The following is a 23,021-nucleotide window of genomic DNA, read 5'->3' on the forward strand; positions in this document are numbered from 1 at the left end:
TACAGTTTTCTTAAAAACAAGATGTAAATACAAGATGGCGCCGCGGATGGCTGCCTCGGTGTGGAGCTCTCCAGTTATTGTGTTGTTTTTGTTGGTTTGTTCTGCGTTTATTGTTATGAAAAAATAACAAAAAAACACATTTTTATATGTAAATATGAAAAAATCAAGTTTTACTCTAAAACAGCAAGAAAATCATAATTCTAAACAAGTTTGAAAATTTGATGTTGATATCTCAAATAAATGAGCTTTCAGTGAGATGTTGTTCGGCTGCAGTACCAAACGCTTCCACTAGAGGACATTCGTCTCATTCATTTCCAATGCGCTCATTTTAGACCGTGAGGAGCACAAGTGTGAATATTTAATTCAGGACCATTTAACCTGTTCGTGTGTTCACACAACAAGTGCCAAAACCTTTACCAAGTTTTGTACCATTCCAATGAAAAAAATAATTAGAAATAAACAAAACGTAAAGATTTTCGGTCAAAAATGCCCGAAGAGCACCAGAGGCCGGGTTAAGTTTATTTAAAAATGACCAAATTAGAAATTTTTTATTCATTCATGGATACAAATTAAGACTCGAGTGTCAAATTACATATCTGCTTTTATTTGGAAATACGTCACATTTAGGAAATAAAAGGAAGTTTCATGTCAGTAATTTTTAAGACAATCACATCCATTACAGACAAAACATCTTTGGGTCTCAGACTGTGAATATTTGAGGGAAAAGAAATCAAAGCAGTCGCTTCACAAATTGCCCTTTTATTGATATATAATCATTGCATTTATGATACTTAAGCTTTTGTTCGCAGTCCTTGCGAAAGGTCATGGAAAAGAGAAAATGAAGGAGTGAAGAACCAATGAAAGGAAAAGGTCATCGTTTCAACCTCCTGTTAGTCAAACATGATATATAAAAGCATTCATGTTCAAGTAGAAACATCTAAACATCCATAAAACTGATGTACTTGAGAAGTGAAGCTGAGTAAGAGTTACTCTCGGAAATCAAGTGTTCATAATTAGAGCCGTCTAATGAAAAGGTTAAGGCGAAACACTCGCCAGGTTCAGAGTTAAGCGTATTAGCGGACACGCATTATTCCTCGTATCAGCGACGAGCGTTTACTCTGTTTCTGGAATGTTTAGAGTGTTATCTGGACCCTCATCAACATGATCTGGCATTAAACATGCTGACCGCTAGAGGAGATCATGTGATCCCCACCACAGTGTCATCATTAGGAAGCTGCACACACACACACACACACACACAGAGGAGGAGTGTTAAAGAGGTTCAGTCGTCTGTAAACGCCACTCTCGGTTTAAGACACGCGTGTGAACGGACCATACGTGCTGGTGTTTAAAGTGTTGCTCGTTCTCCCAACAAGTTCCCTGAAATTCCTGAAAACAATGGAAAGGCTTATCTAAACAAATCATAATACGTCTTATTATTACTAGAACTACCATTTAAAGTGTATCAAAAATCACGTGTCAATCAAACTTTGAATTGACGCCCTTATTTGCATTAGTGTAGGTGTATTAGTGTGAGTGTGTGTTAGTGTCTCTGTGTGTGTGTGTGTGTGTCTGAGTGAATGTGTGTGTATTAGTGTGTATTAATGTCTGTGTGTGTATAAGTGTGTGTTAGTGTGTGGTTGGTTGCTTTGGCAGTGTTTGAGTTGAAAGAGTCTCAGTCCAGCAGAGACGGTTCTGACGGTCTGATGATCGTGGGCCGGTTTGGAGCCGCTGGAGGTCTCCTGCCACACACACACACACACACACACACACACACACACACACACACACACAGGAAAACACATCATGGTATTACTGCACTATGAAATCAGTTTTATTTGTTCAAGGTTCTGTTTAAATGGTTAAATAATTGTTTTAGAAATGTCTAATTAACTCAATTACATTTTTAAATGCAATTTATTAAAACTAACTTTTTTAACATAATATAATTTTTACTGCCCTATGAAATAAGTTTCATTTTTCCCATTTACCTTTTTTTTCTGTATTCCATTTGTTTCTTCAGTTTTTATTTTTGTTGAAGATTCTGTGTTAATGCTTAAATTCAATTTTAGTAATCAAGAAACATGCCATAAAAAAACATTAAAAAAAAAAGAAAGAAAGTGTATTTTAGGGCCATATGAAATTAGTTCCCCCCCCCCATTTTAATTTTTCTAGCTTCCATTTTAATGGTTTAATTGAATTTCAATAATTAATTAAATGGAAATGTATAGATTTCAATATTCAACAACAGTTTATTTAAAGTTTAAGAAAATGTACATTTTTAGGGCTCTATGAAATCCGTTTCATTTTTTCATACATTTTTATTTTCCTGGATTCCATTATAATGGTTATAATTAAGTTTTAATAATAAATAAGCATGTATAATTTGTTAAAGTTTTATAAATCCAATAATTTAATAAAACAAATCCAATAATTAATTCCTTTATGAAATGTTTTATTTTTTTCATAAATTCTGTGTTGTCTTTTTTAATTTCTCTGGATTTATGATTTAATACAAATATATTATTAGAAATGAAGGCATAAAACACAAACAATTTAATTAATCTTTTAAAAATGTGTGGCAACAAATTGCCATGATGAAAAAAGTGATATTGTTTAAAAAAAAAAAGTTAAGTAACATTTTAATCATTTTTTTATTATTATATGCTCAGTATGTTAATGAAAAGCAAATGACTAGCAGATAATTAGTGCTGTCACAAGACCAACCATTTCTAATATCAGTAAAATCTCATAATATTTGACACCAGCTTCAACACTCTTCATTATCTATGACATTTGCATGAACATGAATAACTGAAATGAAAAATAAAGTTTCTCCACATGGAGCTGAAGTTTCGGTGTGATTTTCTGCGTTCAGTTTGACAAAACTCAAGTGTGACTGTCTTCTGCTAGTCAGCTAGCCAATTAGAGAGTCTTACTATGAATAACCTGTGGCTCATGAATATTTAATAAGTTATGGGACTTGACATGTGATGTAATTAATATTCATAAGCCTTCATAATAGAGGCAATTGGAAGTTCTGTATAAATCTGTGTGGTGTTTGCGGAGGGTGTCGGTCGTACCTGGGAATGCCTGGTGGCAGAGCGGGCGGCACGCGGGCGGGGCGGGACGGCACCTGAGGGGGCGGAGCCAGCGGGTCCAGAGCGCCACTCCCGAACGCATTAGTGCCGGCTGGAGGCGGGCCGGGCCTGTACGGCACCGGAGGAGCCCCAAACGCAGGCGAGGGGTTCAGGGGCGGCGCGGCCGGTGGGCCGGGGGTGGAGCCGCGCACCGCAGGGGGCCGGCCTGGGGGCGGAGCCACGCCTGACGACGGCTTTCGCTGAGACGGGGGACTGACAGAGACGGAGAAACACTTCTGTTAGTACTAGAACATTTATTAGAATTTATTAGATCTGACATATTCGTAGTTGATTCGATAAAAACATGAGACTTCTTTTTACATTAAAAATCTTACCGATCCAAAACTTTTGACTGGTAGTGTACAAGCATCAGTAATTCATGCGTCAAATCAGGGATATTCCCAAACTTATGATTTTAGGAAACCTTGCCTTAACTTTTCATGTTTTTATCTCATTAACTGATTGTGAACGTTAGCAGGGTGTCTACAGATATAAACAAGTTAAATTTAAGACTTTTTAAGACCTTTTTAATGCCACTTTGAATGAAATTTAAGACCAAACCTGTGATGGAAATACACATTATATTACATGCGTATATGTAATATTTAACCTAAGTAATTGAAATAATTTAATATTCACTACTTGTTTATTGAACTAAAATCAATGTAACATTTGCAATCGTGAGAATATTCAGCAAAATTGCTCCCGTCATGTTATGTTACTTAACTATATCACATGTTATAAATAAAAAACTCAACATTTTGAATTTTTACCTCAGTATGTTTCTTCTGGGAGTTTTTTTGTGTTTGCCGTTATGCTCATTTGTTTTGATTTCTTCCTATAAAATCTATCACAGAGACAAGCAGTGCGAGCCTCAACAGCGTTACCAAAAAAAGCCTACATTATCATTATCAATAGCTGTTTATTAGGGGTGTAACGGTTCACAAAATTCACGATTCGGTTCGATACGATACAGTTGTGTCACGGTTCGGTACGTTTTTGATACAGCAAAAAGAAAGAAATGCCAGAGAAATTTCCTTAATTTAATTTTTTTATTCTTTTTTTTTTTATTAAAACTAACATCATAAATATTGTTTTTTACTTTGATTTTTTTTTTTTTACTTTGATTAATTCTAGAGGAGCATATAAAACAAAACAGCTCCTTGGAAAAAATGAAATGTAATACTGTAGTAGTTATAAACAAAGGTTCATTTTAGTCCAGATTAACATTTGAGGGCAGCAATTGTATTCATAATGTCAAAATAAAACCAACGTAATGTTACTTGAAGGCATTATAGTCTACTATTCCTGCCAAACTTCCATGGTTGCAGACAGTTAGTGTTACTACAGTAAATCCATGGTGAATGTTGCTGATCTGTGGACACTGGATAGTTCATTCATGGCACAATGTTTCTTCCTGGTTTCCACGTCAGCGCTGTTTGATCCATTAATAACGGAGAAATGTGAATGTTTCTCACTAGATCTCGCAGTGATGTTATTACTTAAGTGGCGAATTCAAATGATTTCTTTACTGGATCTCTTAGCACTGTGTAGTAACAGTGTCGCATGATCACGATCGGCTCGCGCTGCACTGGTCCAAACTGATAACGGACCGGTCCTTCAACCACACAATAACGAGCAATTTCGTTCCGCTTGCATTACGTTTGCCATTTGATGTTGGGCAATGTTGTGGTCGCGCCAGCATCTCTTACTTTATGAGCGCACTTGCCACGCACAACGCGCCTACATTTGAAATAACGAAATTTTGGTCGGCAGGAAAAATGGTCCAACGAACCGTTCGGTGTTCGGTACGCATTTTCAAACCGAACGGTTCGTTGGACCATTTGTTCAATACGAATACGCGCATCGTTACACCCCTACTGTTTATGTAATAAAATCTGAATCATTCTCACGATTCGATGCTTCACTGGTTATTTGACGGACATTAGGTGCGTCAGACTGGAGAAATTTTAGCGGTAACGTGACCAGAAATATTTAAGACCTATTGAATCTGAATTTAAGGCATTTTAAGACTTTTTAAGGCCTTTTATAAGGAAAACTTTATTTAAGACATTTTAAGACTTTTTAAGGACCCGCGGCCACCCTGGTTAGTACCTGGGGTCAGTGTGTATCCAGGTGTCGTCCACTGGAGGCGGGACCGGTGCGGATATGGTGCTGGTGCTGATGTCCCCGATGATGAGCAGCGCCTCCTTGAGCGCGTGATACATGCGCAGCATCTCGTCTCGTCGCTGCGCCTGATCCGCCGACTCCTCCATCAGACTGTTCTGATCGCCGGACGAGTACAGGTACGCCAGCAGCTCCGAGTGGATGAACTCCTTCGCCTGAGACACACACACACACACACCGGCTCAGTTCGGCTTCAACAAACACCTGGATGCTCTGAACAAACTGTTAATATCACTGTTACACTGAAACAACTAAAAATAGAAATATCAAAAAAAAAAAAAAAAAAAATCCAATGCAAAGACATAAATATATACAATAAAAAATAAATAAATAAATAACACAGCTAAAACCACAGAAAATCAAAAAGCAAAGTAACTTCTGTAATTGACAGCTGATTAAAGTGAATAAGACATGTGATCAGTGTAAGATGATGGCGTAAGCCCCGCCCACACTTACGCTGTTGATCATCAGGTGCATGATGGCCTTGGGCATCAGGTCTCGGATGCTCTTGTTGACGATGCCGATGTAGGAGTCCACCAGGTTTCGGATGGTCTCCACCTGCCGCTCCAGCTGAGGGTCCATGGAGAGAGAGTCGGCCGCCACACCGTCCCCGTTCTCCACCTGGGAAACACCGGGAAACAGACGAGAGTCAGCACTGAGAGTCTGGAGAGATTCAGGAGAGAAGCTCTGAGACTGATGTGCGTTTGAGACTCAGATGAGACACAGGTGAGACTCAGCTAAGACACAGGTGAGACGAGACACAGGTGAGACACAGGGTGAGACGAGACTCAGCTAAGACTCAGGTGAGACGAGACTCAGGTGAGACGAGACACAGGGTGAGACGAGACACAGGGTGAGACACAGGGTGAGGTGAGACTCAGCTAAGACACAGGTGAGACGAGACACAGGTGAGACGAGACTCAGGTGAGACGAGACACAGGGTGAGACGAGACGAGACACAGGGTGAGACGAGACACAGATGAGACACAGGGTGAGGTGATACTCAGCTAAGACTCAGGTGAGACGAGACACAGGGTGAAACTCAGGGTGAGACTCGACACAGGTGAGACACAGGTGAGATGAGACTCGGGCAAGACAGGGTGAGCTGAGACTCGGGTGGGACGGGACTCCGGCCAGACACAGATGAGACAGTGTGACGAGACTCAGGTAAGACAGGGGAGGCAGGTAAGACTCAGGTGAGACGAGACACAGATGAGACAGGGTGACGAGGCTCAGGTAAGACAGGGGAGGCAGGTAAGACACAGGTGAGACGAGACTCAGGTAAGACTCAGGTGAGACGAGACACAGATGAGACAGTGTGACGAGACTCAGGTAAGACAGGGGAGGCAGGTAAGACACAGGTGAGACGAGACTCAGGTAAGACTCAGGTGAGACGAGACACAGATGAGACAGGGTGACGAGGCTCAGGTAAGACAGGGGAGGCAGGTAAGACTCAGGTGAGACGAGACTCAGGGTGAGACTGTGACCTGGTCTTTCTCCGGATAGACTCCCGCCCGCAGGAACGAGGCCTTCCAGCTGTCCACATCTTCCTGAGAGTCGCAGGCCAGCTCGATCTGACGCAGGTCTTTATACACATTCCTGAAATCACAACATCACACATATGAAATCAGATTCATGACTGATTTGTAACTAAGGCTAAGTTCACACTGTCAGTCCAAATCCGATTATTTGTGTATTCGATTGGAATCTGATCTAAAATGATTGATGTCCACACTGTGTATCGCAACTGTTCAGATCCGATTTGTGTGTCCGTGCAGCTCTTCAGTTTTCTGGAATATCTGCATTGGTTTCTATGGCAATGACGTTGTGTCGGTAGGTTTAAATGCATGCATAGTAGGGCTGCACAATTAATCGAATTTCTAATCGCGATTACGATTACGGATGCCACGATTACGTAATCGTTCAAAGCCGCGATTACAAACAAACAAAAAAAAAAAAGGAAAAAAGGAAAAATCCACTCTGCGTGCATTTAGAGCATGTTATATTATGAGAGGCGAATTACAACTACTTCAGAAAAACCAGCACAATAGGAACTACCAAGCAGTGACGTATGTGTACGCTGAAATAAAAAGTATTTCACCTCAGGAAAACGGACGTTCCTGTCCTCCTGTCAGCTGTTACTGTACTCGTAGCGCACACTCTTTAATTGCACGTGCAAATGCGGAGGCGCGCGCTGTGTATCGCTTCACTGTATATAAAGTGCAAAGGAAACTACGAGCATGCAACGTTGTTACGTTGTAAATTAGTAAGTCATGAAATAAAAGTAAAATACCAATAAATCACGTTACTGGTACGTCGTGTGTTAGCTGAGGAGGATTTGCATGCAGGGATGATTTTCATTCTATTCACCAGGAGCAGTTTCTATGTTTCATTAACAGTTCTTGTTAGTATTGTGTATTCACCATGGTAACTGTCGTTTCAATATTAACCCCAAAATGCCACTTTATTTTCACTTTGTGTTATTTTTTATATTTTTAAAAGACTGTGGTGGCTCATACCAACATTGTATTAACAAAAGCTAGTTTTCAATGTAAATTGTGATGATCGTAATTAATAATCGCAATTACAATTTCAAGGGAATAATCGGCAATTATGATTTTTGTCATAATCGTGCAGCCCTAATGCATATGCGTAATAATTGACCCACACTCGGATGAAGAGGTGTGAACCGAGCACAAACATAAACTCAGTCGCACCTCTGCTCGGTGTTGAAGATGGCAAAGGTGTGTTTGGTGGACATGAACCCTTTCTCAACGTCTCGCAGCTTCAGGTTATCCAGAGGCAGCATGTACTTCTTCTCTTTCTCCTGGAAAACACACACAGGGATTATTTTCAGCAAACATGAAGAATAAATCTAAGCGCATGGTCTAAAGCGCAGGGCACAAGTGCACTTATAGCATGTCCGAATCCACTTTTGCTAGTTTAACGAGGGGAAAAATGGTCGGTGCTCCCGGCGCATGGTCTAAAAGGGTTGTCTCTATTCTCTTGATGAGTAATGGGTGTGTTTTGGGATTTACGTGCGTTAAACCAATCAGAGTCTCATCTCCCATTCCCTTTAAATGCCAGTTGCGCTCGCGCCATGGCAGATACATGACGGAATCTGATAGTGGAAAGACCGAACGCGTCTCCAGAGCGCAAACGGATCTGCTCGTGCGCGAGGTAAAAGTGTGCTAGCAGACCATCAACGGGACAAGCCGGATTCACCATATCTTTATGTACACAATAATAATCTTTTACATTGTAATCCTTTTATTTTAAATATTTGGCATGTTTGTGTGCTGCTGTGCGTCCCTGTGTGTGTTATAAGCAGAGTGTATGTGTAATAAGCAGAGTGTATGCGCGTTGTGGACCCGCCTATAGGCGCACATTACTAACACGCTCATTAAATAACAAAAAAAATATTGCACCATTGACTTTAGAGCAGGTTTCAGTCGGTCAATGACTCAGTCTATTTCTGTTCCTCAAAATAGCAACGCTCCAACAATGGGCCAGAACACACCTCGTTCTCAGACCAGCAGCCCAAGGGCGCACAGATGGGCGCAAGTGCATTTTGCTATTTAAATAACGTGGCGCAGGACGTGAAAATGATAACTGCGTCGGGCTGAAACTAGCAAAACACACTTGCGTTGCTCCCTCCCTCACTCACTCACCTCCTCATCCTTGTACCAGGACAGGGACTCTGCGGTCAGGATGAACCAGTAGTCTTTGGACCCGCCCTTCATGATGCTGATGTTGATGGTCAGCCAACCGCGTCGGATCACCTGAAGCGAGGGGAGGGAATATGATAATGAGGAGGAGGAACGGACCAATCGGCAGCCGGTTGAGTGTGTGTGGATGATGATGTTGTACCTGGTTGGGCATCGCCCTCTTCTTGCTGACCGCCGCGCTCCGCTGCTGGGCGCTGAAACACACTGCTGTTAGACTGAATCAGGGTCAAAGGTCAATAGGGGTCAGAGGTCAACAGGGGTCAGAGGTCACTCACTTGGCAAAACCGATGAAGTCCTCGTGGTTGGTGTTGATGTAGGAGAGCTCGATGTCGATCAGCAGCATCACCTGCGACACACAAATAAATACATAAACATAAATAAATAAACAAATAAATATATATATTAATGTTACATTAAGAAATTAAGCAGTAAATAACCGGAGGAAGGTTTCTGAACACACACACACACACACACACCTGGTCTTTAGTTTTGCTCTCTCTCTCTCTGACGTATGTGGTGACGATTCTCTCCGTCTCTTCTCTCAGCTGAGGATACGAGTTCAACTACGACACAAACACACACTGAGAGCGGCAGCAGGAACACACACATCATTACTGTGTCTCCAGAAAGACTTTATCAAGACTTCAAATAAACACGGATGAGTAGGACTGCATGCAGACCTGAACCAATGTGTGTTTAACCAAACACTGACGGTGAATGTGACTGTGTGTGATTAGTAAATATAATCCCCACAAAGCAAAAACAAACACAAGCTGAGTTCATCCACCACAGACAAACACTGAACTTTATAGGGACTGGATTTGATTGGTTATGGGATCTGTCAATCAAAGCAGGTTTGGTTACAGGGACTGGATTTGATTGGTTGAGGGATCTGTCAATCAAAGAATGTTTGGTTACAGGACTGGATTTGATTGGTAATAGGATCTGTCAATCAAAGCAGGTTTGGTTACAGGACTGGATTTGATTGGTTGAGGGATCGGTCAAAGAATGTTCGGTTACAGGACTGGATTTGATTGGTTATAGGATCTGTCAAAGGAGGTTTGGTTACAGGACTGGATTTGATTGGTGAAGGGATCTGTCAATCAAAGGAGGTTCGGTTACAGGACTGGATTTGATTGGTTAAGGCAGTGGTTCCCAAACCTGTCCTGGAGTACCCCCAACACTGCACGTTTTCTTTGTCTCCCTAATCAAACACACCTGATTCAACTCATCAGCTCATTAACCCGTGTGATAATGAGCTGTAAATGAGCTGATGAGTTGAATCAGGTGTGTTTAAGTAGGGAGACAAAAGAAAACATGCAGTGTTGGGGGTACTCCAGGACAGGTTTGGGAACCACTGGGTTAAGGGATCTGTCAATCAAAGGAGGTTCGGTTACAGGACTGGATTTGATTGGTGAAGGGATCTGTCAATCAAAGGAGGTTCAGTTATAGGACTGGATTTGATTGGTTACGGGATCTGCCAGAAACGGTCATGTTTTACCTTCTCAGTGCACTTGAGGATGAGCGTGGCGAGTTCAGACACCACCAGGTCTACACACTTGAGACACGGCTCCTTCAGTTTAACAATCTGCTTTTTCACTATGGCCTCAAAGGCAAGGTCAGGGGTGAACAGTCCCGTCCTGGAGGATCATGGGACAGCGCAGGTGTTATTTGGGGGGATAATTAAGGGCACAATATTGGGAAAAAGTGGACGGGTGGATGAAAACACAAGCACATCACTTCATTCATTCCGTACGTCCTCGTTCCTAAGGGTGACACGCGTCTTTTCTGGAACCGCAGCTCTTTAACCTGCTAGTCGCAGTTTGCTAACACTATTTGAGTGTAAACACAACATTTACGGCACCGTTCATGTCAGATTGTGTGGCTGATGAGAAATGTAATTTAGAAGGCGAGCAGTTTTCGTTATTTCTGTATTGAAGTAGTCAGTCAATCAGCCTGAAGCAGCATGGCTAGCGTGTTTTTGCTTTGCGGAGCGGTAAGCGTGACATGCTCAGGCGTCTCTCGTGTCTACCTTCAGTGTGCACTGCCTGACCGTATTGATGAGCTCCTGGATGACCAGGTCAATGCATTTGAGGCACGGCTCCTTCAGCTTGATCAGCTGCTTTTTCACGATGGCCTCGAAGGCCATGTCAGGGGTGAACAGCCCCGTCCTGAGGTCACACACACACACACACACGGTCAAACACAGTAAAACCATGCTGATCCGATTACAGAAACCATGACTCTAATAAGCGTTTGTTGAGTTGGTCAAAATTCAGCATTAAGTGCATGTTGAATATGTGTGGTGTATCTGTGCTCTTCGGTCTTCGATTTTTGACCGACAATTTTAAGTTTTTTCTTTTTTTTTACTTCATTGGAATGGTACAAAACTTGCTATGTGAACACAAAAAAAAAAATCATGGACATCATCTGAAAAGGTTAAATGGTCTTGTAAATAATAGTCACACTTGTGCTCCTCACGGTCTAAAATGAGCGCATTGGAAATGAACGAGACGAATGTCCTCTAGTGGAAGCGTTTGGTACTGCAGCCGAACTAAATCTCACTGAAAGCTCATTTTTTGAGATATCAACCTCAAATTTGTAACACAACTTGTTTAGATATATGACTTTGATTTTCTTGCAGTTTTAGAGTAGAATGTGTTTTTGAAAATATATATTTCATCTAAAAAATTTAAATAGTATTTTTGTGCATTTTTAATAACAATAAACGTAAAATTCTGTAACTTTTTTTAATCTGATTTCTTAAAACTTTCTTTCACTTCAGCAATGATCTGCCAAGTGTCCTCTTTAAAAATATCAAACTTAAGTCTGTGCTCTACAGCGTTCAAGATTTACGAGTCATATACGAGAAATACGGTGTAAATATAATTTAGTACCATTAAATCCTATAAAAATACAAAATATATAAAAAAAAAAACATTGAATAAAAAAAATATAGTACATTCATTTCATTGAAAGAAAAAAAAAATTCTGTAATTTTTGACCGACACGCGAAGAGCACCAGAGAGTTAAATAGTTCTAATGTTAAAGAGGTTAAAGTTGCGATGAAAGCGGACTAAATGATCCAGCATGTGTGATATAGGAGTTTAATAACTGAGTGAATGATGCTCCTGAAACGAGTGCACGTGTCCGTGTGTTCTTGCCTGACTCCATGAATGTTCTTGATGGCGTAACTGATCTCTCTCCTCAGCTCCTTCTCATCAAACTCCATCTAAACACACACACACAAACACGTTTATCTACTGTGTTATGAGATGAAAAGGAAACGTTTGGCTGAAAATGTAACTTCTACCATAATGTCAGATCTGCACGATTCTGGATGAAGTAAGAATCGTGATTTTTTGGTTTAAAATGGAGATCATGCTTCTGTATAGACAACTAAACACATGTGATTTACTAGAGGTTCAGACAAAATGTTAATTGCAGCAGTTTATTTTAAAATGTTTAACCCGTTTAAATTATTTGTTTTTTAATCAGGTTGAGTGAATTATTCAATGACTCACTCATAAAGGCTTCACTTGTTTCATTACTGGATGAATCAGCGTTTTTGATCGAATCTCTTTAATTTATGATTAAATGACTAATTAAATTTTTTAACAGTCACCTGTCACCACCTACTGGTGTAATTATGTAATAATCTTTATTTGAAGCGTCAAGTTACTTTCAAAAGGTGATTTGTTCTATTTTTGATTGGCTATACACATCAGTGTTTATATCCGAACTATAAACTTTCATCTCAATACTTCGGTGATAATTAGAGATGCACCGATTACAATTTTCTAGGCCGATTCCGATTTCTAACTGAGTTTGACCTGCCGATACCGATTTTAGCCGATTCCGATGTCATTTTTGCTAACCACTTTACAGCACACACACATTTATTTTCTATCTTTTCTTTAATAGAACATTTTACATTTTGCATAGAACATTTTTTGAACAGATAAACGCTATAAAATAGAACTATATAAATTGCTCCTGGTGTGGGAAATTCACACACATCTAAAGTGCAGTGTTATGGTGGAACCATTTCCTTCTTTTCATATCCAATATCCAACTAAAGAAATGTGATATATTTAGCAAACTAAACTTCTGTATGAAAACAGGTAATGGCAATTAAAAAATATATATAAATAAATCTATTATATATATAGCCTTGCAGTATAAAGATATTTCTATATTTTCTAACTAGTTTACGTTATTTCTTTTTTATAATCATAACCATACTTGCGACCAATACTGAATAATTAAAACAAGTTTAAATGGGTAAATCTTCTACAAATATTTTTGAATCTTCGTTTTCTTTTCTGACATACTCCAGTTCTTGTTAAAACACACTAGACATGCTTATTCTGTGCATTTTGAGCACTTTTTTTTGGTGAAATCATTTTAATTTTGTCCATCAAAAGTGTGCTTTCACTTTAATTGAGCGTGATCACTTTTCACTTTAATTGATTTCAATCAGAACACACGTTGATTTGATCAAAAAAATGACTCCAGCGAAACCAAACATAAAGTCACACCTAGTGACTAAACGAGGCTAGCGCACCTTGACAAGCTCGAAAGGGAAGCGCTCGTGGAAGATGCGGTTGATTCGTGCTCCGCCGGAGAGTTCAAGCGTGTCCACCTGATCGCCAGAGCCCTCGATCCGCTTCTCGAAGTCCACGCCGAACTGCTGCACCATCCTACACACACACACACACACACACACACACACACAAAGAGTAGTTTAATGCATGTGGATGTGGTCTCTTCTATTCACACTCATTTTTGTCCTTAAAATAAAGAAATTGTCCTCCTACTTTACATGTCCTTAATTGACAAATGAAAGAAAAAGTTTGGGTGATATCGAACTAGGGTTTGGTATCGTTATAATTTTAACGATTCAGATTCTGCTTATTGAGTCCGATTCTTAGCGATTCCTAATTTCGATTCCAATGTGTAAAATTAAATTAAAAAAATCATTCACATTTATTCTAATTCTCCTTGCAAAACATTTCATTGTGGCTGAAAACTACGAACACTTACACTTTTGCCTATATGGTTTAAAAAAACCATAGCAAAAACAACTATATACATGTCAAGCATTACTAAAGACAAGTAAACACTCAGGAATTAAAAAAAGAACAAATAAATCAGCAATCACACAAATAAATGCAACTGAACAAAGACACGCTTGAAATAAACAGTGTTGTAAGATTGTCAGGTATTCAGGTACAGAAACTAATCAAATGTAAAAAAAAACAAAAAAAACACTGCATTTTATAAATAAAATATACATTAAAAATATAGTTACAAAATGTATTCAGTTATGAACAGTGAGTGAATTTTCTCTTAGTCTTTTGTATTTAATGCTATTATAGAGACGGCAGCAGGAATATTAGGCCGCTGTCACTTTAAGAGCTGCACGGATCCAATGTACTGATACACACACGTTTTCTTTCTCAACTGTTTATGTTCACTGAAGATGTAACGGACTGTGTTTGCGGGGATATTTTGACATATTTTTGTGTGTATTTGTGTGTTCAAGTGCAAATTCAGTTTCGCGCACCACTATTGAGAATGAAAAGCGGCTTTCTGTGTGCGCACTTTAGAAAACAGTGCATGAGTCTTCTTGCGCTTGAATGGTTTAAAATCACATTAAAATGCACACAAAGGAATCAATAAGGAGAATGGAAATGTGCGCGTCTTATCGAATCCCCGGTTTTTGGGAATTCTGGAACCGGTTCTCCACACCCAACCCTCTACAGACCTGCATCACAATACGTAACATGATAATCTTAATAAAACTGCAGAGTGTGTTGTTAGTGTGTTGGTGTCTCACTGCAGCAGTGCTTTGGTTTTGCGCGCAGGATCGTCCGGTTTGAAGTTCTTGTACTCGTCCACCTCCTTCTCCAGAGACAGCAGCTGACTCTGCAGTTTACTGCGCAGCGCCGGCAGGGTGTCCCGGATGTGGTTCGTCAGTTGCTGGAAAGAGTTGATAGAAATGTGACAAATCCAAACGGTGCGTTTAAAGGGGCGGTTGATTATGATTTGACTTTTCTAACTTTAGTTAGTGTGTAATGTTGCTGTTTGAGTATAAACGACATCTGCAAAGTTACGACGCTCAAAGTTCAAAGCAGTTGAAGCTCCGCCCCCTGTGCCGGGAGCAGCAGCTCATTTGCATTTAAAGGGACAGACACAAAAACGGTGCGTTTTTGCTCACCCTCAAAAAGTGACGACTTTAACATGCTGTAAAAAAATATCTGTGGGGTATTTTGAGCTAAAACTTCACACACACACTCTGGGGACATCAGAGACTTGTTCTACATCTTGTGAAAAGGGCATTATACCACCCCTTTAAAGGAGCAGTTCAAACGTGCGGGTGTTTGTACCTGGTTGAGTGTTTTCTGCAGGTACGGTGTGCCCATGCGCTCCGCTATGTGTCTGTATGCCGGGTGAGACAGGAAGAACTTTCTCTCGGCAGCCAGAGCCGCCCGGATGTCCTTTCTGCCGTCGATGTCCTTCTGACTGCGGTTCACCACACCAATATAACCTATGAACACACACACACCCGCATCACTGATAACAGAACATGCATGTGTGCATCACTAGCGATGTGTCAATCCAAAAGTTGAATTTAAAACTGGAATATTGTATAAATCATTTGCAAATAGAGCAGTGTTTCCATCACATGTGCTCAAGAGAACAACATCATCACTTCCTATCAGTGATAAAAGTGTAAGTTTCTGCAATCTTTCCGTTTTCCCTCCATCATAAATGAGTGTGTCTCAGAGCGTCAGACGAAACACAGTAAACGCTGTCGTGTTCTCTAGCGTTCGGGAACACACTCGTGTGTGTGAGACGCTTCTGAGGGAATTAAACCAAATCATTCTGATCACACACTTCGACTCCGGCGTTTCTGAAACACCAAACCAACATTAGAGATGCTGCGATGCCATTGGTCCACTGGTTACTCCAGTTATCCAATCACAGCTGACGCTGAGCCAAAGACACGCGAGGTTTATGAAGGATTTTTTCAATAAATGTGTTTCCATCCTAGTTTATGCGCATTTCCATCTACTGATTTTTTTAATGCAATATCCCAAAACTTGCATAAAAACTGGCGGACAGAAACATAATCTACTGATATACTATTATAGTTTTTAAATACAGTGCATTAGCACCCGCCCCCTTTTTCAGCGGCGCTGGTTCCGGAAGTGTTTTTTCCATTCACTTTTCCCATAGGGATTTAAAAAAATAAACTTTGTTAAAGCGTTATAAACCGTGAACCAAACCAGCCGGCTACAAGGAGAATCACAACACTACAAACTTTGATTTTCAAGCAAAAAAGTAATTTATAATCAGAGAAAAACACAAGACTGTGAACTTGACGGCTTTCAAACATTGAAGTATTTTAAGAGAGCAGAGAGAGATCGACATTCACTGGAGTGGGTGGAGCTAAAGAGGTCTTTTGTCCTGTTTTGCTTGTTTCGACTTTCTGATTGGTGGAATTTTCCGTACAGCATCATGGGAAATGTAGTTTTTCCACCAGGAATTCCATGATTAAACATGTTCATTTTAAAAACAAGCTAAAATAGCACAGTACCATCGATTAACAGCCTAGTAGCTCACGGTAGGGCTGACTTTAACGATGTAGAAGTTATTGTTAAAAATCAATGAAAATGCATATAATTCTTACTGTTGCACTCGATTAGGTTTTATTTTTATGTTGTCTTTTCATTTTAATTTTAGTTACCATTTTATCAATTCTGTCGTGCTTTAGTCAGTTTTTAAGGTGTATATAGTTTGTAGTTATTCATTTAAGTTTATTTCAGTTTGAGTTATTTTATTACATCTACATTACACTAAATGAACATGAGAAACTTTGCCTTGGCAACTAGCTGAAATAAGATAAGTTTAAGGTTTCCATATTACATTTTATTGATTATTTACAACATTTTTTTGGTTGGTTTTAGTTGTATTCCCCCATGAAGCCCAGGTGCAGCACCTCTGCGCAGCGGCAGAAGCTTGTTCTCCAGGATGTCTCTGGCGTCCGTTCCTTCATCCATCAGGTCCAGTTTGGTCATCACGCCGATGGTGCGAAGACCTGCAAGGCAGAGGTCAAAGGTCAAGCGGGCGTTTGGTTTCTCAATCACAACCCGACCTAACAATTCTTTTTTTGCTAACATTTCCATCAAGTCATGAAAGCGTTATTTCTGAACGTTCTCAGTCTGAGCGTTCAAAATGTCGTTTTTTAAATGTTTTGAAAGCGTTTTTTTCTTAGTTTTGTGAACATTCCATTTTGCAAACACTATGGAACGTTACTTTTGAATGTTCTCGGAACGTTCTGAAACAAGTTGTAACATTTAAAAAATGTCCAACTGAAACGTGTCGGAAATAAACCTATACAGTGTTCGTACAGATACTGTAAAATGAAATTCCAGGACTTTCAGGGACTTTTCAAGCACTACTTTTTTGGTTTTCAGGGACTTCAATCAGAGATCTCACTTATCAAACAATATCTTTATCTTTCAAATTCTAAAAAGCAAAACAAAATGGTAGAACTAATAAAGTGCAGCAGATGCAATGACTGTAGTCACTAACCATTGAAAGGATATTATGACAAAGATATCGCTTCCCTTAATCAAACTGATTTTCCCCCTCATGAATATACGAGTGACCTGAAGTATGAAAGCTGTATCATATACTTGAATATTTATATGAGCAATATCACACTCATAGCCATGTGAAAGGGCTCTATATCTATATCAGACGGGCTGCAGAGTTAATATTGCGCGAAAAGATTGTTTTATCGATAAAATGAAACACTAATTTCACATATCTTGTCTTTCAATAATTCAAGCACTTTTTAAGTACCTTTTCATAAAGATTTTCAGGGGTTTTCCAGGACTTAAATTTCACTTCAAGCACCTTGTACGAACCCTGCATGTATAAATAATATTGTGTGAACAGATAACTCTGAGCGAACGCTACTGGATGAACGTTTGTTCATAACGTTCTCGGTGTGTCTCACCCTGAGGATCGACCTCTTTGCTGATCTTCAGCGCGTCAGAGTTGGCGAGGTCGGTGTTGGCAGGCGTGACGGCCAGGATCAGGCAGTTCTCTCTGGAGATGAACTGCAGCAGCATGTCTCTGATCACACACACACGGAGAAGAGCCATCAGTGTTTCAATCGGGTCCTGTAGGCCATCAAACCCACGGCTCTTACCTGATCTGGAACTCGATGTCCGTCGGCTGGTCTCCCACCGCCACCTTCGTCATGCCGGGGAGATCGATCAGCGTCAGATTCAACACTGAGAGAGAGAGAGGAACGAGTTTGATTCGGTTATAAACATCTTTATGTTGATTCAGAGCAGTTCAAAAACTGGGTTGATTTTACAAAGTGAGATTAATACGGTTCCTTATCATCCTATAAATACACAGTCACACATAACGCAAGGAAATGTGACGTTTAACTGCAGCAACAACAGAGAGAGATTGTTTATTGTGGAAGAGTGATCTGAAGGTACCGTTCGGCGAGTACACGCGCAGGTTAATGGGCACCGGAGAGATTCCCTTATTAGATCCGGTGATTCGCTCCGTCTCGGCCTCGATCTCCAGCCGAACCTCGTCAAAGTCCACGAACTTACGGCCCTTACAGTGCAGGAACTCTGCGTATTCTAGAGGAACAGAGATCAATGTAGAATCATTAATACACTATATTAAATGTTGAATTATATATATATATATACATATATATGTGTGTGTGTATGTGTATGTTTTTTTTATTCATTTTAATTTTAGTTAAAGGTAAATGATTATGAGAAGATAACTACACATGAGTCTCTCCATCATGCCGGGAGCAGCAGCTCATTTGCATTTAAAGGGACACACATAAATGCACGTTTTTGCTCACCCTCAAAAAAGTGACAATTTTAACATGCTATATAAAAATATCTGTGGGGTATTTTGAGCTAAACCTTCACATACACACTCTGGGGACATCAGAGACTTATTTTACATCTTGTGAAAAGGGGCATTATACCACCCCTTTAAGGTTTTTTGTGATTTTTGATTTCTAATTATACACTAGCGTTTGGAATAATTCGTGTTTTTATTGTTAAAAAAAGAAGAAAAAGACGTCACTTTGGTTCACCAAGGCTAAAAAATGCAGTAAAAACAGTGAAATATTATTACTATTTAAAACAAGTATTTTCTATGTGAATATATTGTAAAATATAATTTATTCCCGTGATGCAAAGCTGAATTTTCAGCATCATCATCATGCATTATTTCAATATTGTGATATAGTTTTTGGCCGCCCTGAAGGTAATTCTCAGGTTTAAAGCTCTAGTAAATTAACACAGGTAATCATTTCAACAGTTTGAAAGGCGTGAACACAGCTTTAAGTGTGAGAGATTCGATGTTCAGAAGGTGTAATGCGTGTTATACCTGCTTTACTGTTGACTAGCTGGAGGATCAGAGGCCTGCGAGTGACGATGCCGGATCCTCGTGGGAGGAAGTCTCTGAACGACAGAGAAACAGAGATGAATGAACATTACTAACATTCAAAACATTAACTTTTTGTTTGCTTGTGGTATAACGCCATGCCAGCTTCTGTGGCATTAAAATGCAATAAAATATACAGAAAACACCCAAAAGAAGATTTTTTTAGATACTCTGTGGAAAAAAACTGCATTAAAAATGGTCCTTTCTCAGTGAAGGGTTAATTTGTTTATGAAATGACACAGAATGACAGTATAATTCTCTGGTTCATCAAAGTACACTGAAAACACACACCCTCAAAGAAAAGAGGAAATCTTGTTTCACTTCCCAGACCAAAGTCTCCATGCATATACAAGCTTACACATGTGTGTGTGTGTTGCTCTTCCTGTTGCTAGAGCAGGAATCCTGAAGATGTCAAGTCCGCACACGCTGAAATCGGTCTCAATCACACAGTTAGATGTGGTTTAGTGAACCATTCAGAAACAGAAATCAACACATTTGCGCCTCTGAAGGATGAAGACGCTCATGATCTGCAGTGATACACAGATTACATCTTCATTCACTCACACTCAGTCCTTCCAAACCCGTATGCTGTCATTCTCACTATTAAATGAGACATATGGACTAGTGTTGTGACGCTTTTGTGGTGAATTTCGGAGTATGACATGGTGGTCACTATGAATTATTGTTGTTGTATGGAAAAGATCTGCATGAAATGTCTTAAAACATCCAAATAAAAATGGGTCTGTAACAACATAAAGGTCAGTAAATGGTCCCCATTCACTTCCATAGCATTTCTTTCCATACAGTGGAACTCAATAGGGTCCATCAACTGTTTGGTTACCCATATTCTTCAAAATATGTATTTTTTGTGTTCCAGCAGAAGGAGGAAATTCATACAGGTTTGGAATAACATTTGAGTGAACTATCCCTTTAAGGCCAATTCACACCAACAACGATGCCTTTAAATACAACGATATCGTAATGGCGATAACGTTTTAGCGCTCGCTGAAGTTTACGTTTTCTGCTGCTTTAAATTATCGAGCTGGATTCTGATTGGCTGTCAATTTTATATTGTTTATCAGCTGGAATATATATGATACGATATCGTTCCTCCGTGCTGTGTGAATGGGCCTTTTATGTTAACTATCACTTTTAGAGCACAGCAACACTCTGAAATAGTTAATTTTTTGACTAGCATTAAGCGCTCCTGAAGTTTATTGTGTTCTGCAGCTTTAAATGCTCGAGATCTGGATTCTGATTGGCTGTCAATACTTGTTTGTTTATCAGCTAAAAAAAAAAAAAAAAAAGCGTTGAAAAAGTGGTTCCAACGATATCGTTCCTCTGTGCTGTTACTTGTCTAAATTTGATAAAGTTATAGTTCTTGGTGTGTGAACGGGCCTTTAATGTTATTTTTTTGTGTTAACTATCACTTTTAGAGCACAGCAACACTCTGAAATGGTTAATTTTTTTACTAGCAGTGACATTCTGATCACTGAACGCTTCAACGGATCATTTGAGTTTAATGTTTTAACGTTTTATTTATTTTAAGCGCTCGCTGAAGTTTATTGTGTTCTGCCGCTTTAAATGCTCGAGATCTGGATTCTGATTGGCTGTCAATACTTGTTTGTTTATCAGCTGAAAAAAAAAAAAAAAAAAGCGTTGAAAAAGTGGTTCCAACGATATCGTTCCTCTGTGCTGTTACCGGTCTATATTTGATAAAGTTATAGTTCTTGGTGTGTGAACAGGCCTTTAATGTTAGTTTTTGAGTTAACTATCACTTTTAGAGCACAGCAACACTCTGAAATGGTTAATGTTTGACTAGCAGTGACATTCTGATCACTGACCGCTTCAACGGATCATTTGAGTTTTAATAGTGGGGCACACATTTTCAAGTTAAAGAACATTTTTCTCTCAAATTGAATAAGTATCTGTCCTATTTCAGTGTTGTTTACACAAAAGACTGAGTTTTATCATGTCGACGCCGCACGGTCACCTGCCCACGAAGTTCTCCAGCACCGAGCTCTTCCCGGCGCTCTGGCCGCCCACCACCGCGATCTGCGGCAGCTCCAGGTTACAGCTCTGGCCGATGGAGCTGAAGGCGTCCTGCAGTTTATTAATCAGGGGAATCAAGTCCTCCATCCCGCGGTTCCCCATGACGAGCTTCGGTCAAACACCACAAACCCCAGAGAAACTCGACCGATCACTTCATAACTCGCTGACTCAAAATAAACCGCTTTAACACTAACAATGCCAACTCAGAATGTCAAACTCCAGTTGTCAGACAGAGAGAAAAACGTAGGCAGGCAGAAAGTTTTCCTATCCGGTCAGCAGACCACCATAAACTTCTGAACAACAGACCACGCGTGCAAACCGCGCGTTCCTATTGGCCACTGCTGATGTCAATCAAACAGACAGAGAGGGTAACGGGTGAGGCATTAAAAGATGCAAGAAATAAAAAAGCGAAACGGATGTATAGATTTTTTGAATCCTTTTCTTTTTGGAATTTTTTGTAAGTTATCCCCTGTATAATTTATTTTTATTTTATTCGTTTTTATTCTGTTTCCTTTGATGCTATTTTGAATTTAATAGATAATAGTTGAATACATTGTGATCCTCTGTATGTGTACGTTGTTATTGTTCTGTTATGCAATCAAATAAAATAAATAAAAAAACACATAAACAATAACACACACACACAAAAAAAGGGTGGGGCGTTCGAACAGCTATAATATCAGTGTAATCTTTTTCCATTACATACATAAAATACTTTAGTAATACTCTAGAGGTGATATTAGTGACAATTGTACAGCTGTAGCCTATGTGTGTGTCAGGTAATTTAGGCTACGCGTGTGTTGACAGTCAAGCACTTACTGTCTCACACGGAAATGTCAAGGTAATATTTCTCCCCAAATCAAAAGAAAAATAAATAGTGTTAAAGTGCTAAATAAAGCTAAGACTATTTATATGTTTTGTATCGTGATAATAGTTTCATCAGAACTGGACCTTCCTTAAGCTCCGCCTTATTTTTATGGTTCTTTTAACCGTTATTTTTATGTGATCTTTCGCTCTTCTTATGTAAGCCTGTTTAAAGTGGAATGTATAAAATATATATATATTGTGTAAAATAATTATAAACTATAATATACAGAACAGTAATGTCACAATGCAAACATTGTTTATGGTCCTATAGCTTTATTTACTTGGTGAAATACAAGACAATTTGGCAGATTTAGTGAGTCAAAAAATGTAAAAAATCAAGTCAAGTCACCTTCATTTATATAGCGCTTTTATCAATATAGATTGTTTCAAAGCAGCTTTACAGTGATAGTAGGAAATTAAAGTAACAGAGATTGGTTTGGCTTTACAAAACTGTTTACAGCTAAAGTTAGTTTTGATTGATTCACTTCCGTTGCGAAGATCATTAGTTATTAACTTAGGGGCCGCTAACACGACACCA

The 23,021-nt window shown here is 39.5% G+C and overlaps 2 protein-coding genes across 4 annotated transcripts in view; both read right to left on the reverse strand.

Moving 5' to 3' along the window:
* Positions 1 to 23,021, reverse strand: part of LOC311279875 (microfibril-associated glycoprotein 4-like) — a gene marked incomplete at its 3' end in the record, with an annotated part of 49,813 nt that overhangs the window by 1,224 nt on the left and 25,568 nt on the right. The window lies entirely within an intron of this gene.
* Positions 740 to 21,943, reverse strand: LOC311286335 (dynamin-2-like). Of its 3 annotated transcripts, XR_014626535.1 has the most exons (22): positions 21,558 to 21,933; positions 19,508 to 19,581; positions 18,586 to 18,735; positions 18,285 to 18,369; positions 18,090 to 18,208; positions 17,064 to 17,162; positions 15,448 to 15,608; positions 14,898 to 15,040; positions 13,623 to 13,758; positions 12,220 to 12,287; positions 11,088 to 11,226; positions 9,532 to 9,618; positions 9,331 to 9,401; positions 9,198 to 9,249; positions 8,999 to 9,109; positions 8,045 to 8,154; positions 6,815 to 6,926; positions 5,784 to 5,948; positions 5,256 to 5,482; positions 3,084 to 3,353; positions 1,334 to 1,742; positions 740 to 1,234 (listed from the first exon to the last, which is right to left on the reverse strand). XR_014626535.1 is itself a non-coding variant. In XM_084402503.1 (21 exons), exons 1-21 carry the CDS (start codon positions 21,716 to 21,718, stop codon positions 1,676 to 1,678), a joined length of 2,607 nt encoding a protein of 868 aa, XP_084258629.1. In that variant the 5' UTR covers positions 21,719 to 21,943; the 3' UTR covers positions 740 to 1,675. The 3 variants fall into 3 exon arrangements, 2 of the variants coding, with proteins under 2 accessions (XP_084258629.1, XP_084258630.1); XM_084402503.1 differs by having other exon boundaries at positions 740 to 1,742; positions 21,558 to 21,943; XM_084402504.1 differs by lacking the exon at positions 11,088 to 11,226 and adding an exon at positions 10,557 to 10,695 and having other exon boundaries at positions 740 to 1,742.

Source organism: Rutilus rutilus, assembly GCF_951802725.1.
Source record: "Rutilus rutilus genome assembly, chromosome: 2".
NCBI lineage: Eukaryota > Metazoa > Chordata > Actinopteri > Cypriniformes > Leuciscidae > Rutilus > Rutilus rutilus.